The following is an 18,764-nucleotide window of genomic DNA, read 5'->3' as shown; positions in this document are numbered from 1 at the left end:
AAAGGCCTGGAGGCCCGGGATCTCACCTCTCTGTTCCCTCACTAGGACTTGCTGGGATCACCTGGTAAAGAAACTCCCTGAACACCAGTCTTTATATCAAGATCTGCCTTTGATAGCAGTCTCTCCACCCCCGGGACTGTGTGGATTGCAATGAAGTGTATAAGTTAGTTTGAACAGGTCCTGGTGCAGTTCAAGGCATCTGATCATGTTAGATCATGGTTCTCAATGCGATGCAATTTTGTCCTAGCATTTAGCAAAGTCTAGAGATATTTTTGGTTGTCATACTATGGGATGGGGGTACTACTAGCATCTAGTGGGTGGAGGCCAGGAATGCTGCTCAACATCCTACAATGCACAGGTCAGCTCCTCCACCCCCACCCCAATTAGAATTATCCAAGCGTGCCAAGGGTGAGAAACCGTGTGTTCAATATTACTATTATTATTGTTATTATGACTAACAGCCCTTCCTTCTGGCCAGTGAAAGCTAGTCGTTTAATTATCTTATGAATCCTTGAATCATTGAATAACTTTTAGGTGCCCAGAGACTATTTTAGATGGTGGGGATACAGCAATGAATGAACAGACCAAACTCTCCTTATGAGACTGACCTTCAGGTGGGGGGAACAGTCAATGAAAATATAAAATAAAACACAATATTCCAGGTTGGGCTGTAAAGAAAAGTTAAGCAGGGTAGAGGGTTAAGGAATGGCCATTTAGAGAGAGAAATCTTCCCTGAGAAAGTGATCATCGCTGGACAAAGATCTGAAGGAGACGAGGAAGGAGATGTGTGGGTGTCTAGGGGGAAAATATTCCAGGCAGTGAGGGACCCCATCTATGGGCCCAGGTGCCAGAACAGGAGCCCCACATCCCTGCACTCAGGGCCTAAGGCGGTGTACACGTCACAGTCAGAAAACTGGCATGAAACTCGAGCTCTGCCTGCTGTGTGACGTTAGGCGATCAACTCAGCTTCTCTTAGTTGACAACAGTCTCTCCACCACTGGGGACTGTGTGAGCATTACATGAGATGAAGTACGGGAAGGCCACCGGAAATGTCATGGACGGTTGTACAGCTCGTGCACTGCTCAAAAGCAACCTGCCTAGGTGGCAAGGGAGGCCAGAATCCCTGTGCCCTGTTGCAGTCCAAAGGAAGAGGCACCTTTTTTTGACTTACTCACCTAGAAGGAAGCACCTTCATGTGCTTCTCCCACCAGCGGGGGGCGACATTTTGTCATATAAAGGGCTCTGTAAGAGTGAGCCTGGCCCTGAGCACCCCACTCAGTCCATGGACAAGAGGGAGTCCTCAAACACATGGTAGACTGTAATTATGAGCGTCATTAAGGGTGCTGAGTTTCTTGTCATCGCTGTGACCTCACCCCAAAGGAAACAAAGTGTGGCCATTTTTGCTTCGGCCTTGGGAAGTGGGGCTGGAGCTGCCTTCTCAGAGCCACCTGTGGTAATAATTAAGGCCCACGGAACCCGCAGCCAAAAGGTGCAGCCCAAACAGGCTGGTATTGTCTAAGGCTCAGCCCCACGCAGAACTGAGAATGGAGGAAACTTGACTGCCTCCATCCTACCCACTTAAGGGCACCTTTTCTCCACCCAGGGAGAGGTAGCTGCCCATGTCCCCTCAGTGTTCCCCACGGACTCCCTTCCCTCCCCTCCCAAACCTTCTAACAGGGATCTGAAACTCCTACTCTTCAAAGATGAGTCCCTGAGAACTCTTTCTCCCAAATGGATTTTCATTAAGATTCAACGGACATGTTATTCATTACCTGCTCCTAACCTGATGGGGCCCCAAGCGCTTTGGAATTTCAGACCCCGCGGCGAGCGGCACATTCTCATTTCAGTTTTACAGGTTGGGGAGAGCTAAGGAGGTGACCCGCCAGCCTGTGGATTTAAGCCCAGGAGTTTGCATACCCCTTCCTCTCTGGGCACACCCTATGTGGACTGGGAAGGTCCCAGGTCTCTATCTCTAATGCCCCCAGGGCCAGCCATCAATGAGTGAAGGAGGCCTGGTGGGGTCTGTGGAGAACTGGAGGACCCAGCTGCCATCTAGGGGCACCTGAGCCTCCAGCGGACAGTGGCCCAGGAAATGCGGTTTAGTATTTTTAAGAAATGCAGGAAATCTGAATTTTTTTTTAAAAGAGATCCCACCCATCCTCACAGGAGGGAGCATTTTCCCTGGAATGCACGTTTCTTGGACTGTAGCTCTCTGAGGACAGCGGCGCTCAGTACATCTAGCTGGATGCTTACTCAATGAGCGGCTATGCTCTGTTTCACATGTGGACTGCCCAGGTGATCCAGGTATAAGCCCAGCCGCGTTTCTCCCAGCGGGGACCTCCGGACAGTTCACCTGGGTGCCCCACCCCGCCCCCATCTCCCCAGGGCCCCGGGCACCTACCTGGCGGGGGCGGCACGGCCTCCAGGCAGGCATACACACAGCCGTTATAACAGCATCGCCGGTGCCGCGGGCACTCGGAGTCGGCCTGGCAGCGCGCCGCCTGGCAGGCGTCGGGGGGCAGCAAGTGCGGGGGCGGCGGGCAGCGGTCTGCTCGGGGTTGCTGGGAGCCGCCAGCCTCCTTGCCCTGCGGGAAGAGGGCGGCATCAGCGGTGCCCAGCGGCCGCAGCCAGCAGGGCCCACGTTAGGATCCCAGCGCTGCTTGGAGGTGTGCGCGGCGATCAAGTCCTTGGGCCTCTCTGAACCTCCGCTTCCTCGCGTCATCACAGCAGAACTAGCCTCACAGGGATGCTCTGAGAATTAGCAGATGTTTCTCCTCTTTGTAGTAGCCCCCAACTGAAATGTCTGTAAACCCATCAGCAGCAAAAAGAATAAATGAATATGGAGAACGGCTTAGCTGTTAAGCTTTTATCCTGAATAAATAGGTAGGTAGATGATAGATATAGATAGATAGGGATAGACGTACATACTTATATACCGGGGTGCCAAAATAAGGTATACAAATGGAAACTTTGGTCAACGTTGCTCAAGCAGTAGTTCGCCGTAACCAGAAGTGTCTGGACGCTGATGGTAACCGCTTTGAGCACCTCTTGTAATTGCAGAAGTCAAATGTGACTTGTATACATCTTTTGTTATCAGTATATATTGAGTATTACAATTTTAATACAGTTTTCCTTTCTTAAAATGTGTATACTTTTTTTGGCACCCTCTGTATATCATATGTGTTTTATATATACAGATACATAAACAGGGTATATGTGTGTGTCTACAAAAACATGCATATATACATATGTATCTTATAATCAATATGTTTATATAGAGCTTTGAGAATTTACAAATCACACATAGAATGGATAAATTCACACAACTTGGATAAATCTCACAAACATAATATTGAGGGGGAAAAAAGCAGCAGCAGCCAGCTCACAAGAGAACACATAGTCTGGTTCCATTTATATTTTTAGTTCAAAAAGAGGCACAGCTGATGTCTGGTGTGAGAAGCTTAGTGTGTGGTGACCAGGGGCAGCATGGGGGTCTCTGGAGGCTGGTCCTGTTTTGTTTCTTGATCTGGGTGCTGGTTCACTTTGTGCAGATTCATAGAGTTGGGCACAAGATTTTTTGTGTGCTTTTCGGTATTATGTTTCAATAAACAGTTAATGAGATACAGTACTTAACATATAGGACATACAGGCACGTGACCAATAAAATAAGCGTGTTAGAGGGGAGGTTGGGAGAGTTAGTCACATCAGGCAACCCAGTCTGGGTCTCTGACAATTAAAAATTTTAAAAACTGTAGACGTACTTATGAAGAATTTTTAATGGCAGGAAAAACACTTACGCCACGTTAGTAAAAAAAAAAAAAAGGCAAGAGGAAGGTTAAGGACGCGGCAACATCCTTCCCGCACAGCTATAGCCGTCTGCAAACTCCATGTGCTGCTCCCAACGCCCTGTAGGGGGCGTCAGGTCATCAAGAACAGGTCCCAACACGCGCGTCTTGGAATTGGTGCAATTTCAAGGACCGGTGCTTTTCAAACTACTTCCCAAGGACTCACAGGGGCAAGAGGGGGAAGAAAGCAGTAAGCAAGTGGGGAGGGAGGCAGCTTGCGAAGGGTGGAGCGCTTGGCCCCCACTCCAGCATCACCCAGAGAATTCATCTTTTCTCCCTCATATAGGTCATTAAATTTGTGGAAAATAAAAATGAACACAAAGCCCATGTTTGGCAGATAAGGAAAGAAAGGCTTCATGAGATTGGTGGCTCTTCCCCTAAACAAAGGGGAGACTGGAGTGTGGAACTTCTAACTCCTGGTTCAGCCTTTTCACCATCCCCTGGTCGGCCTGGTCCCCCTAATTACAAGTGCCATCGTGAATAATTTCAAAGCTGCGAGCAGGAGACATAATCCTACACCATTAGCTCTTACTTCATTTTCTTCAGAATTAACAGCACTGGACCCATGGTAGGGCCCCACCATTTTAATCCTAATCGAATGTGACAGCTGCCCAGGCCTCCTTAGGAGGCGGATGAGGAATGCCCAAGCATGATCTAGAGGGGACAGTTGGTTTTTCCACCTAGCCTGTTTTTACATCAAGCCTCATTTATGAAATTTAATGGAACCTGGAGATCAGAAGTGAACTACTTTTCACCCGCCTCCGACGCCGCTGGGTCCAGTGACTTCCTAATGGCCCCCCTATCAGGGGGTGTATAGATCAATTTTAGATGTGCCGCTGCTCTCCAGGAGGAAAGTTCAAATGTCAGTTTCTCAGGATTTGGAGAGAACAAAAGAGATAAGAGCCTTAGAAGTCAAATCTTCCGAGTTATTTATGGTGGTGCCAGCCAAAGCAACAGATGGTGGAGGGCGATAAAGAACTGATTTCCCTGAGGGGCCCAGATTAAAGGATTAAATGTTTTGAAAAATATTTCATGTCCTGCTGATAGCCAAACAAGGTCCTAAAGTTTCCTAGAGTTCTGAGAAAGAACTGACTTTTATCGAAGAAGTAAATAGATCACTCTCCAATGGCTTCTTAGCCCACCAGAGTTAAAGGTTAAAGGCCAAAGTTCTTGGCCTAAAGGTCAGACCCCAGGCCCAAGCTGCCCCCACCCCCTCCACATCTCTGACCTCCCTCCCACCACTCTCCCCCTTGCTCATTCTTGTCCAGCGCCTGGGCCTCACCCAGGTCCCTGGAACACAATCAGCCTGGTCCACTGCAGGGCCTCTGCACGGGCAATGCCTCTTGCCCAGGATACCTGCCTGGCTCCTGCCTTTCTGTAGCTCCAAACCTCTGATCACTGTGGGAGTGCTGTGTTTGACCAATGCATGGATTTATTGTTTTTCTCCCCCTACAATGTGCTCTCGTTAGGGGCTCGGTTTTGTTCCCACCTGTGTCCCCAGCACCTACATTCTCTGCAGCTCCAGCCCGTCCTCCCCTCCATTGCCACTCAAATGAAAATAAAACAACGGCGGGTCAAATCCCTCTGAGAATGAGGCAGCTCACCCCAGACTGTCAACATCCTTCATGAAAATTCCAGAGCGACCTGTGAATTCTATCTGTTCTTTCCGTTCCCACTAAGGGATTGCATAGCCAAGTCTGTTTCCAAACAGCTGCTGGACAGACATTCATGGTGCAACTCAGACAGGAACTTTCTAGTGCTGCATGCCTTACTTGTTCAAAATAGCCCCTTTCAGGTTATCGGCCTGGTGGCTGTTTTCCGTTCCTCGGGGAGATAGTCTGCCGCTGATAAACTCAAGAAGCAGGTTAGGGAAATGCCAGTTCTAGTTCCTTCAGTGGGAAGCCCAGTTCTGCAAATCCAAGTCTGGAGTCCACTGAAGCAAACAGCCTGGACGTCCAAACAAAAGAGGCTGGATAAATAAATAACGGCAGCCCTGAACCTCAGAATACCATAGAAACCTTTGAAAAGAGGACACAGATCTTCCATATTAACATATTCACCGTATATTGTTCAATGAAAGACACGAGGTACAAAACAGTAAGAATAAGCCAGACACAATTCCCCATACTCTATGGCTGCAATTCTATGAAATGTCCCGGATGGACAAATCCACAGAGACAGAAAGCAGATGGGTGGTTGCCAGGGGCTGGAAGAGGGGAGTGGGGACTGACTGTTTAATGGGTCTGGGGTTTCTTTTTTGGGGGCGATGGAAATGTTGTGGAACTAGATAGTGGTGGTGGTCCTGCAACGTTGTGAATGTACTAGATGCCACTGAATTGTACACTTTAAAATGGTGAGTTTTATGTTATGTGAATTTTACCTCAAAAAGAAAAAGTTAAAACATTATGAATAAAATACCATTAAGAAAAAAATGTGTGCAGGGTATCACTGCTTCATGAAAAAGTGTAAGCACAACACCCCCCTCCCACCCCGCAAATGACAACAGAGCTTATGTTGTGAAGGAAGAATTTAAATCAATTTTACTTATGTATAACTTTCTAGAGTGTCTGAATTTTTTACAGTAAACATTTTTATAATCAGGAAAAAAAATTGAAACCATTTCCATTTAAGGAGAAAGAATCCAACCTCCAGAGTTCCTCCAATTTTCCCGCGTCCCTCCCTCTGCCCTCCCCACGCCCTTCATTCTGCTACTGAGAGCTTTACCCTTCTTTGGAATGTTCCAGCAACTTAACGGCCAGACCAATAAAAGTGCGCCCCAGGACGGGTTTGCTCGGTGCAGGAAGAAAGCCAATTTTCCTCTAAGCGTTACTTGCTCTTCCCCTGGAATTTGGACGTCAAAGATCTAAAAATATGTCTCTCCCTGGAACACAGGGCTTTAGAGTTCAGCGCGCATTGATGAATGTCACTTCCCGATGCCCTGGGACCTTAGCACTGGGCTCTGAGAGAAGCATTTGGTGCACGGTTAATGGGACTTCCTTTGAGAGGTCCTCAAAAGCCAGGATCTTACACCGGGGATAACCCCATCTCCGTGCATGTCTGCAAACTCAACAGCTCCTTCAACTGGTGTGCACTGAGCACGGCTCTACACCCGACCGTAGTTTAGAACTTTCTATTCCTTCTATCCTGTTCTGGAAGGTTTTAATATAATGTATTCATTCATTTAATGGTTAAGTCACAGTTCACTTTCACTTCGCAACGATGTGCCAGGCACAGGGCTGGGTACAAGGAGAGCTGAGCTGAACCAGAGGACATTGTCCTTGCCTTTACGTGCCTCAGCTCCAGGACAAGTGACAAACACCAAGCAAAACATCACACAGATAAAGAAACGAATTGCTGTTTTGTGTTTTCATCTTTTGTCGCCTGCAAAAGTAGTTAATGAAAAACTAAACCAGGGCCGGCCGAGTGGCACATTGGTTAAGAGCTGGCTTGGGACGCCAGCTCTGAGCAGCAGGCACCGGTTCGGATCCCACATAAGAGGGCCGGTGACGCTGCCCTCTACAGCTAAGATGGTGAACAACAGCTCGACCTGGAGCTGGGCTGCTGTGAGTCGCCGGTGACGGCGCAGGCTGCAGCCCCTGCTGCAGTGGGCTGCTGTAAAGCTACCGTGAGTGGCCAGCAGCCAGCGTGAGCAGCCGGCAGCTGGTGTGAGCTGCCAAGAGCTGCCGTGAGCAGCCGTCCAGTGGCCAGCGACCGATCTGCCTCAGTCAGGAAGAGTGCAATGATGATACCAACATGGGCCAGTGAAGCAACATCCTCCACAACTAGACTGAAGAACAAAAGGACAGCAACTTGTCTGTTCCCCTTCCCCTGATTCCCCAGCGTTGTTCCCCTCCCACAATTCCCCAATAAAATCTTTTAAAAAAACAAACAAAACTAAACCAAGCCACAATAAAGAAACAAGTCATGCATATAATAGTAACGGAGCTAAATGCTATGAAGGAAAAGTTGGGATGCTATTAAAATGTTTAAGGGAACTCAAAACGGGGTGTTCGGGGAAGAGCCCTCCGAGGAGGAGGCCAGGAAGACAAAGCATGACCAAATTTTGTTACATTATATTGTGATAAAATATACGTAATGTAAACTTTGCCATTTTAACTATTTTTAAGTGTGTAATGCAGGGGCACTGAATTCACAATATTGTGCAAACCCTACCTCTATTTCTAAAACACTGACATCATCCTCAAATAGAAATTGTATTCTCATTAAGCAGTTTCTCCCTTGTTCCCTCCCCCAGCCCTTGGCAACCACTAACCTACTTTCTGTCTCTATGAATTTGCCTATTCTGGACCGTTCATACAAATAGACCACACCGTATATGGCCTTTTGTGATTGGCTTCTTTCACTGACTAAGATGTTTTCAGGGTTCATCCATGCCGTAACCTGTGTTGACACTTCATCCCTGTTTTATGGCTGAATAATATTCCACTGTGGGAATAAACCATTTTTGTTTATCCATTCTGAGCTTATGGTCATTTGGGCTGTTTCTGCTCTTGGCTGTCGTGACTAGTGCTGCTATGGACAGTCATGGACATTTTCCCTCTGATTTCCTGCCTCCCTCCGGCATGCACATTCCCAGGTTATAACCACACATGGCCCTGGATACGTCTTCCCTTGCTCTTTTCCACCTGGAATTAATTTCAGGACTGGAACCTCAGATGGAGAAGCCAGAGAAGAGAAAGCGACCTGCCCAAGGTCACCCCCCAAATCCCACCATTTACTTTTCCTTCCTTCCATCTACTTGCGCATCCAGCCAGCTCATCCCCCTATTCTTAAAATGTTTCTGGGTGCCTGTGGCAGGTCAGGCTCTGTGCTAGATGCTAGGATGTGGCCAAGCCTACAGTTGGGTCACTTCACTTTGGCATCTCCTTCCCCTCTCTCCAGCCTCCAGGTAGGACTGGCAGGGCTTTGGCTGTGAACACGCCAGGACTCACTGAGCAGCCTCTGCTCCTCCAGATGAAGGCATCCTCTTGGTCCTGATGATGGCATCCTACAGGGAGGACATCTCTCAAGGAGCCAGGAAAGTCCCCAAGACGCTGAGGGTATAGTGATAGCTTCACCTGTCTCTGGCCAAATGTTGTGGGGCAGTTCACTCCCCACTACGGCCTTGACTTTCTCATCTGGGAAATGTCTATCATCGAGGTTGCCAGTTGCAAGCAACAGAAGCTGACGATGTTAGTTCCCAGAAGCAGATGGCATGGGTGCTCTTGTGGTGCCCTATCAAAGCCCCTCACACTGGGGGGCTTAACAGAAATGTAGTCTTTCAAAGATTTGAAGGCCAGAAGTCGGAAATCAAGGTGCCAGTAGGTTGGGGCCTTCTGCAGGCTGTGAGGAAGAATCTGTTCCACGTTTTTCTCCTAACTTTTGGTAGCTCCTGGCAATCGACAAGCCAGGCGTTTCTTGGCTTGTAGACGTTATCACGCCAACCTCTGCCTTCGTCTTCACTTGGCCTTCTCTCTTTGTGTCTGTTTCTGTATCTCTCCTCTTCTTATAAGCTCACCTGCCATATTGGAATAAGGGCTCACCTGACTCTAATATGTCATTTAAACTAATTACTATTTCCAAATATGGCCACATTCACAGATAACAGGAATTAGAATTTGAACGTATCTTTTGAGGAGGACAAAAATTAAACCCCAAACATAGATGTGAGACTAGGATTTTAGTACAGGGAGTATATTTGGGAGACATCTCTAGAAGCTCCAGCAGGTGGGGACGTGAGAAAGGGTGGGGTCCATCCAGGGAGTGTTAACGGGCAGGTATCTGCCACGAGCACCTGGAGCTCAAACCCAAGGGGAAGCTCTGAGAAACTGTGTAGAACGCTCTTCAGAGGTGTCCTGCCCAAAGCTGGGCTGTGTGCTCCACTTGCTCCCATGGTATGAACCCCCGAGCACCCTGGCCTGGCCTGCGTGTGGCTGAGTGGGCTCTTGTAGGCAGAGATAGCCTGCCGGCAGGCAGGCACCAACATTTACTGGAAGAAGGTGTAGATGTTGGAACTCAGGGGATGATAAGAGTGGAGAGGGGTATGCACAGCTCCAGGCCATCTGCCTCTTCTACTCTTGCTACTTTGCAAAAAATAAGAGCTGCGTTAGAAGGCCCTTGAGCTCACAGAAATAACAAGGGGAAGGAGAATCAGCTTGGAGAGGCTGAGGAATGCGAATCATATAGGCTACCTGGTCCTGCAGGGCTTTTGTGCTCATCACCAAAAGACGCAGCTCTGGGCTGGCTAAGGGCAAAGGGGTGTCCTGTCGGCAAGATGCATGACAAAGAGTCCCCCCTTGCTGCTGGATGCTGCAGCCCCTCACTGTCCTCTCAGCTGGGCATGCACTTCTGGGCGGGGTGCAAAGTGCGCAACCACTTCCAGCTGCCTTGGATGGGAGCTTAGGGGGCAAAACAGACCCATAGCCCAGCCACAGCGACACACCGGGACCATCAGGCCACCTGGTCCCCTCACCTGGTAGATGTGCTGAGAGGATCCTGAGAGTTAACGCATGGCGACGAACCCTTGGCCTGACACACAGGAAACTGTCCTTATGAGTTTCATCAAATGCCAGGAGAGAGAAACCCCAAACCCCAGCTCCGCAGAACTGACCCTGCTCTTCCCGAAAAGGCCACTGGGCTATTTACAAACATTCTGCTTCTGTCTTATCCAGCTTCATAAATATTTGCTTCTGCTTTTTATTTTGTTTTGAATAGTGCACATGTGGAGAACGTGGCTCTGTGCCGGGCACGGAGCTGAAGGCTCTCCGTGGTCTTTTCATTGGACTGCAAAGAAGGTACTCCAACACTGCAGACAGGCAACAGGCTCAGAGAGGAGAAGCCTTCTCCTTACAAGCCCCTCAGAGGGCCTCCCATGGGAGTAGAAGGCAGCGTCATCCTCTCTGGCACTGTTTGTGAGTCCCCGGGCTGTACCGTACACAGTCTTCATTCAGGAAATTCCCTGGGGCCCATTGCCCGCTCTGCAGAGGGACGGGGCTCTGGGAAGGTGAGAAGCAAGGGCCTGATACAGGGAGCAGGCGGCCATGTACCGGGTAACAAGCCGCTCTTAGGTGCAGCCTGAGACAGGTGCCAGTGTCCATGGGCTGAAACTCCCACTGTGGCTGATTTCCAGCTACAGATGGGAGGGCGTGGGATGAGGAGGTGGGAAGAGGTGTGCAATGGCGCCTCAACACCTGGTATTTTCCATCATACAGATACCAGAGACATAAGTAACGTCAAGCGCAGAAGACTAGTGAGATGTAGCAAAATCAGTAGGAAGTGATACATTTCTAATAAGGAGCACTTCTTTCCTTTCTCATCTAAATCACATAATTATAAGTTTCTATGGTTTAACTTATAGTAAGGGCTGTGTTTAACTCTCTGAGTGGGTCCAGCCTGGCTCCAGCATGCTACCGGACACCTGGCCTCACCCTACCCTAACCTGCCCCACGGCACCCAAGGGTCCAGGGCTAAGGCTGAAGACCTGACTCAGCTTGGGGTGGGGGCCGCATGGGGGAAGTCTTACCTCTTAGTGTGTGGAGGTAGCTGCCTAGCACTCCTAAATTCCCTGTTGGATAGTTGCCTGGAAGTTATAATCAGAATTGAAAGGGCCCTGCAGGGCATCTAGTCCTTTGCCTTCATTTCTCAGGTAAGGAATGACCTGAGGACCCGTGAGGGACAATGAGTGGCCCAAGGCTGCATAGCTTATTAGAGACGCTGAGATGAATTCCTGGGCCTGCCACCTCCCTGCCCAGTCTTCCTATTTTCTGAGCCACAAGTCAATAGCCTGTCGTTCCCCAGGGGCTTTCCCTGAGGCAGGTTCTTGGCACAAACCCTTCCCATATCTAGGTGCTGGGAAGGGATGCTGCTTGCTGTCTGTTGATAACCGGGAAAAGTTCCAACCCAGCGAGGGGCACATTTGAAACACTTGCACCTGACAAGTGGTGGCTGGAAGCAATTCGGTTTCTGAAGCCCACCCAGGCCTGTGTTTTTAAAGAGACTCCCCCCACCCCCCTTGCACATCATCCCCAACCCAACCCCCAGCCTCCCATTCCTCCTAGTGAGATGTCACAGTGTCTGTTCCTACTACACCCCAGGACAAAATAGGGATAAGACCAGATGATGTATTGAAAATCTGGTCCTGGAACCAAAGTGCTAAATTACCTGGGAGAACTAAATTGACGTGTTGGGCCAGCAAAGAGCACGAAGCATTCAAACCTGAGAAGCCCTCTACCATAGCAAAGACTGCCCTCTCAGGAGCCCTCACATGCATTGTTTCTGCTTCTATGCCTCAGCCCACACTGAGTCTTTCCCCAGGAATGTTCTTCCTCTTCCTAATTCTTAATAGTTCTTCAAGATCTGGCCAGGTATTGTCTCCCCCAGGAAGGCTTCTGTGACTACTTCCAAATACCTACCATCATTTCACTCACTATTACTCTTTTTCACAAGCAGTGGCCTCCTGCCTGACCTGTAGAATGTGAGCCCTGGAGGCTGAGATTAGCCTCAATACAGTTTTATGCACCCAACCAAGCCTGGGTTCATTAAACAGCTCCCTCGCCCACATCACTACCTGGCAAACTCCTATTCATCCTTCAAAGCCCCAGGTTGAATACCCCCAACCCTGGAAAAACCCTTCCTGGCTCTCCTGGGGCAGAGCTGCATACATTTGTCTGTGCTTCCATTGCATTTGCTTATAATTTCCCTACAAGAATGTGCTGGGTGCTAACTTAATCCCAGGCACCTGCCAATGCAGCAAGAACACTACGTTGAATGAGACAGAACCGGCTGCACCCTGAGCAACTTATGTTCCACTTGGAGAGACAAGCACCAACCCATATCACAGCTATTTAATTAAATAAATTAATTACTTTTATAATTATAAATAAATCAGTCCCCCGATGTACAGACCACTTGCTATGCATTAAGTGTTTTATGCATAGTGAGTCACTTAATGCTTACATATATGCTGAGAGTGCTGGTGTTATCTCCTTGACTCTTCTGTGCCTCTGTGCTCCCTGAGGGGTGGGGGGACTTAAAATTTCACCCTCTTCCCCACTCCCACCCTGTCTCCTAGTCCCTTTCCTGCTTTTTGTCTCCCCTCAGCACTTGTTGCCAAACACATTATGTTTTCTTTTAATTTCTCCCTTATTCTTTGCCTCTCCTACAGTAACATGAATTCTCCAAGGCAGGTATCTGATGTCTGTATCCCCACAGACTAGAATGGTGCCTGATAAACAGTGGCGATCAAACACATTTGCTGAAAGGAATGCATCAGTCTGTCTTTTTCAGATGAGTATATGAGATCACTGGTGCTCAGAGACACCAAACAAGTTAGCCCAAGTCACACAGCGGGTGAGCAGCAGAGCCTGGCTCCAGGGTGCATGCTTTGTCATGCCATTCCTTTGTACTGCCATCACCTGTCACCTGACTGCCTCCCCCACTCAAACATCTCATCCTTGAGGGTGGGAGCTGGTGTCTCCATCTTGGACTCAGAACCTCACACAGTGCCTGGTTAAGAGGAGTTTCTGCTAAATGTTTACTAAATGAGTAAATGACCACGGGAATATATAATCATATCGCATAAACATTTGGTTATTGATTGCTGAGACACAACACTCAGTTTTTAAGTCTTTGGACTCAGGTGCTGTTTGTCAGGAGAAAGCATACTTTGGCAAGCAAAAGCATGTCACAGTCCCCTTGCACATTCCAGGAAAAGAGCCTTTTGAGAGCATGAGTTCCATCCGTCTACCACCCGACTTTGACACATGCAGATAAAGAAAGAAGCCTGCCCTGCCTGCATATAAGGGAGCACTTACAGAATGTACACCCAGTATCTGGGGATTGCCCATCTCCTCCCAGCCTCCCCACCCCAGCACTTACGTGGGACTTCTCAGCCAGCCTCATGTGCGATGCCCGTTTCCAGATATTCTTGGCAGAACTGACTTCGAGGAGAAGCAGCAGAAAGCAGAGAGTCCAGAGGACATTCCTTCCTCCGCTAACCATCCTGCAGCTGGTAGAAGGCATTTCTTTCCAGATGTTCAGAGAAGAGGAGCCCTCTCGCCGTGCGGGTCCTATGAGTGAGGAGCAGAAGTGTGCACCGTCTGCCAGACTGTCTTAGCTCCACTCAGCTGGGTCCCTGGGATCATGTGTCCACGCCTAGCACATGCCCCCACCCCAGCCCCCACCCTGATGGTGGCCAGCCTGCATGGTTATTTTTAGCTTGCCCTATAACATCTGGCCCCAGAGACTCCAACTAGGCAGTTCAGATGGTAGCGGCGGGCGGCAGGAAGAGGGGGCTCCCAGTCTTGCTTGGAGACGTGGCTGGGAGTGGCCCGGTCACACTAGGATGATGAGCACTTCCTCGAAGGCTGAGGCAGTCTCTCCTTGAGGAGGTGCGCTGGCTTCAGGGCTGGGAGGCTGGGGGCCGGGTGGGGGTGGGCACACAGGGGGACCAGTACAGCGGGATGGGTGGGGATTCCAGCTGCTACCTCATCCAAGTTTTCAGCTAGGCTGAGGAACTCTGTCCATAAAAGCTTCTTTGGAAGACGTGGCTGAAGGAGGACTGGCTGAGTGCGTGGCTGTGGGGCGATGACTCACGCCCTTAAACCCTGCTACTCCTCTCTAATGTGGGCATGTGGGCAGTTAGTCACGTTGTGTATTTCTCGAGAGAGTTCAATGAAATTGTGCATGTGAAGCGTTTCACATACATCATAAGTGTGCTATAAATGTCAGCGTGTGTATGTTTTATATAGGGGTCAATATTTCACAAACTTGGAATTCTGTCACCTGTTCTCAGCAACCCCAACACAGGTATACTGTTGTGATGCCCATTTCACAGATGGGGAGACAGAGCTACACTACTTGCCTGATGTCAGGCAGCAGGTAGCAGAGCTAGGGCTCGACCCCAGGCCCATGTGACTGCTGCGACACCCCACTGGGTGAAGAGGAAGGGACCCAACCTCCAGGTTCAGATGCACCTGAGCCAAGTCCCAGCTCAGCCTCTCTCTGTGTGATGCTGAGAAAGCTGCTTCTGCTTGCTGCCCCTCAGTTCTTTCCTCTGGGACACTAAGTTTGTGATCATTTGTTACAGTGGCAGTAGGGAGCCCATACGCCTGAAGTGGGGTGTTGGCTCTGCAAAGTCAAGTATCTGCACCCCTCTTACTGCCTGTACCCCCACTCCTTGCACAGGGCCTGGCCTGCATCAGCGCTCCAAAGTGCTTTCCTCACTACATGGCATGGGGCTTGGCACACAGTAGGTGCTCAATAGATGTTCTTCAATTGAGATATCAGTTCCAAAGCAGTATTTGGAGCAGAGGGACCCAGGGTGCGAAGCTGTGACCCGTCAGTTAATTTCTTGCAAATATTAACTTATAAAAATGACCCTTCAAAGTCTTTAGGACAGCGAGGGTGACTTCTCCAGGAACACTGCAGCACTGCAGGTTTCATGTGGAAGGAGAAACGTCTCCAAGGAGAGAAATTAACCTGGAACAAATTTCCTAGGGAAAGCAGCAGTTTTCTTTTGATCAGGGACAGGCAGGGTCTGACCTGACAGCCAGCCTGGGCGCTCCCAGTGGGGACCAAGAGGGCAGCCAGGGCCTGCCCCCCCCCCCCCGCATGATTTCAGGGCTGGCAACTCCTCCCAGGTTCCTGCCAAGCCTCAGAACTTTATGTTCCAAGTGGCAGAGGTCCTTCTAGTTTATCTGAGCTCTAGTGACCTGGACTTGATCCCAAGCTTCGTGGGCTGTCCTCCTGGGACTTACCAACCTGTGAATGTGGCTTCCTGTAGATCTGTGGGCGAGGTTTCCTCTGGAAAAGCCTTGAAGCTGCCGAGGGCTTTCATTTCCTCAGCTCTGAGGGTCCTGCTGGTGAGGCTTGCCTGCTGGGGCCTGACAGCTGCTGCCTGCCGAAGGCTTCCTGCCCTCCGAAAAGGGAGGAAAGTGTCTCTTTGAAAAATATAAAGGGCACACGTGTTTAGGGGTCTCACTCTAAGGAGCAAAGGACATGGCACACAGACATAGGGTCTAGGAAGAAATCCTGCCTGTTTACTCCTGATAAACCCCCCGCCCCCATCACTGAGGCTTCATGTTCCTTCCCTAGGAGGCAAAACATTTTCTTCCATGGTGATCAGAGCAGAGCTCTAGGAAAGGGGGACAGGGTGGCACATTAATTCACACTTCATACTATATAGTATGAGTGACTTCCAGCAGAAAGAAACATATCAGCAAAATAAGGAGGAGCCGAGTTCATTCATTCATTCATTCAAACATTTGAGTGCCTACTATGTGCCAGGCCTGGAGATACCAGAGAGAGTAAAACCAGGCTCCGCCCCTGTACCTATGGGGTTTACTGCCAAGTGGAGGAGTCAGATATTAATCAAACAGTGTTTTTATTATAATAAACACTTTTGGGTGCCAGACATGGTTTCGAGTGTTTTAAAAATATTTACTCATTTAATCTATCACAAGTCTGCTAGTTAAGCACTGTCATCATTTCCATTTTAGAGATAAGGAAACTGAGTCTCGGAGAGATTAACAGCAGAGTGCCTGAAAACTATTTATTTACATAATCTATCAAAACTGTTAGGTAGGTACTCTTACTATTCCCATTTCACAGACAGGGAAACTGAGGGTCAGAGAGATAAACAACCTGCCCAGCCATACACAGCCGATAATGGGCAGAGCCAGGATTCAAACACAGACATTACGCTTTCAGAGCATGTGCTCACGGCCATAATACCACATGTCCACAGGACAGCTGAGCTGCAGCAAGGACATGTAAGGGGGGAGGTGACTTAGAGGGGACAGCAGAGGTCTCCCTGGGGAGGCGACCGTGGCCTGAGAACCAAAAGATGAGGCTGGAAAGAGAAGGGGCTTTAGCTCCCAACAGGCCAGGTTAGAATACACCACTGGGGGAGGGGTTGGGGTGGTAAGAAGGAGGCAGGCCAGCTAAGCTTAGGTTTGGGCCTTACTTAGGTGGCTTGGTGGTGCCACCATCCAAACAGCAACATTTTTTACAGGCCCTGGGCACTTTTGCCATCCTGGACCCCTGTGTCTATTATAAAACATTAAAAATATTTTTAAATGATCTATTGAGTTGTCGGAAAAGTCATAACGTGTTTTTTCTGTTTTTCGTTGCAAAAATGCGTCATGACTTTTCCGACAACCCAATATTCTAGCTTCATTGATAAAAAGACAAAAATAATACAAGTTTGATTCAATTTTTTTCTTCGGATTTTAAGAGAAATTAAAACACTTTGCTGGGCCCCTAAAAGTCTTGTGAGCCCTGGGCCGTGTGCCTGCTGGGCCTGGAGGAAAAGACAGCTGTGGGTCCAAATACTGCTGTGTGACCTCAGGCAAGCCTTTGCCCTCTCTGAGCTAGGAAGCCAGGGGGATTCAGGGGATAGCATAAATAAGCCTACAAGACACAGAGGAGGTGCCCGTTCTCTGCAGCTCCCTCCTTGTTGCGTCTTCTGCAACAGCAGGGTGGGCTGATGGAAAAGGGCCTTGAATTGCACAATCAGCCTTAAGAACCTCACAGCCAAGCTCTGCTCCAGGCTGTGAATGAAAACAGATGTCCCCTGCGCCGCCTAGTTCTTGGAGAGCCAGACCCTGACCTCACTTCACCCCGCCATCCTGTCACTGACCTCCACTCCGTGTCCGTCTCCCCCTTAACTCACAGTTGATGTCTTCCCGACCAGGGAACTCCCAGCTTCTCTCTCCAACTCCGAACTCCAACGAGCCTGCTGGCCTCCTCCCTGCCTGACAGTGACCAGTGACCAGTCCAGGCCAATTCCCCAGGAAACTGACGCCTCAGCTCTGGCCAATGGGTTGAAAAGTCAGGTTTGAAGATTGGCTTGGCTCTCGATCGCCTTCTCCCAGCTGAAGTCGGACCCGTCAGCAGACTCAGCTCCTTTTTAGTAGCGGGGCCAGACCTTTACTGGGCTTATCTTGTTTTATTTTCCCCAGGACCTGGACCCACCCCTAACGTAATGTTTGCACTAGGGCCACTTGTTTTCGTTTTATTCCCCCAAAGCAAATCTGATGGTGAAAGCCCTCCCTGTCCCACCTCTCAAGCTGAAAACCTTGCCTGGGCCCTGTTAGGACAAAGATAAAAATACCAGCCCCGCAGGCCTTGCAGGCCAGCCCAGTCTCTCTCAACCAGGCTGCACTGTTAGCACCACTTTTAGGAGGAGTTTCAACAACATCCACACCAGAGCACATAAATCTGATGGAATGAATCAGAACCCAGATCAATGAAATCAGACTCAGTTGTTTGCAAAGTTCCCCAGCTGATTCTAATGCGCATCCAGGGCCAGGAGCTGTAACAAATTTGGCTTCTCCCCCAGCCCCCACTCCCACCCCCACCTCCGGGCCTCATATCTCCCCAGCTCCCTCTCCCTGCTGCAGCATGCTGGCCTCACCCATGCGCACACTCACCATGCACCCTTTGCCATGAGACCTCTGCATATCCTGTTCCCTCTCGCTGGCACTGTTCCCCGTTTTCTTTGCTGAGTGAACTTGTGAAGGCTTCCTCACATCTCAGCTCTCAGCAAAACAGCCAGCCCCTTCCTCCCAGAAACATTCCCTGTTCTCCAAATCAGCTCATTTCGCCTAGACCAGGCTTTCATGGCCCCGTGCACTTCCACTGGATAGGATCCACACAACACGGCGGCGGGAGTGACATTTTTTTCTGACAATGCCTATCTCTCCCAATAGATGGTAAGCACTCTTCATTGTTTTTGGTTTTTTTCTTTCTCACCTGTTATGCACCTGGCACATAGTAGGAGCTCAGTGACATTCACTGAATGGCTAAATGGATGCTCCGACTTGCCCCACCAGAGCTCTTACTCAGATGACTTTGCTAGACCTTCCTAATGCCAGCCAGTGACCCTAGAGTCACCTACTGCCTGGCACCAAGTCCCCT

The 18,764-nt window shown here is 49.4% G+C and overlaps 1 protein-coding gene across 5 annotated transcripts in view; it reads right to left on the bottom strand.

The window, feature by feature from the left end:
- The window catches only part of WFDC1 (WAP four-disulfide core domain 1), a 28,302-nt gene extending 10,379 nt beyond the window's left edge, over positions 1 to 17,923 (bottom strand). The window contains exons 1-4 of one of the 5 annotated variants that reach the window (XM_019634598.1): positions 17,485 to 17,923; positions 15,606 to 15,784; positions 13,722 to 13,912; positions 2,402 to 2,585 (exon numbers count right to left, since the gene is read on the bottom strand). In XM_019634598.1, coding sequence (XP_019490143.1) covers positions 2,402 to 2,585; positions 13,722 to 13,912; positions 15,606 to 15,681 — 451 coding nt within the window. In that variant the 5' untranslated portion in view covers positions 15,682 to 15,784; positions 17,485 to 17,923. The remainder of the gene's footprint in view (positions 1 to 2,401; positions 2,586 to 13,721; positions 13,913 to 15,605; positions 15,785 to 17,484) is intronic. The other 4 variants (XM_019634592.1, XM_019634604.1, XM_019634617.1 and 1 more) reach the window with 4 other exon arrangements.
- Between the last annotated feature and the right edge of the window lie 841 nt (positions 17,924 to 18,764).

Source organism: Hipposideros armiger, unplaced genomic scaffold (genome assembly GCF_001890085.2).
Source record: "Hipposideros armiger isolate ML-2016 unplaced genomic scaffold, ASM189008v1 scaffold_19, whole genome shotgun sequence".
NCBI lineage: Eukaryota > Metazoa > Chordata > Mammalia > Chiroptera > Hipposideridae > Hipposideros > Hipposideros armiger.
This window is presented reverse-complemented; position numbering and strand designations above follow the sequence as displayed.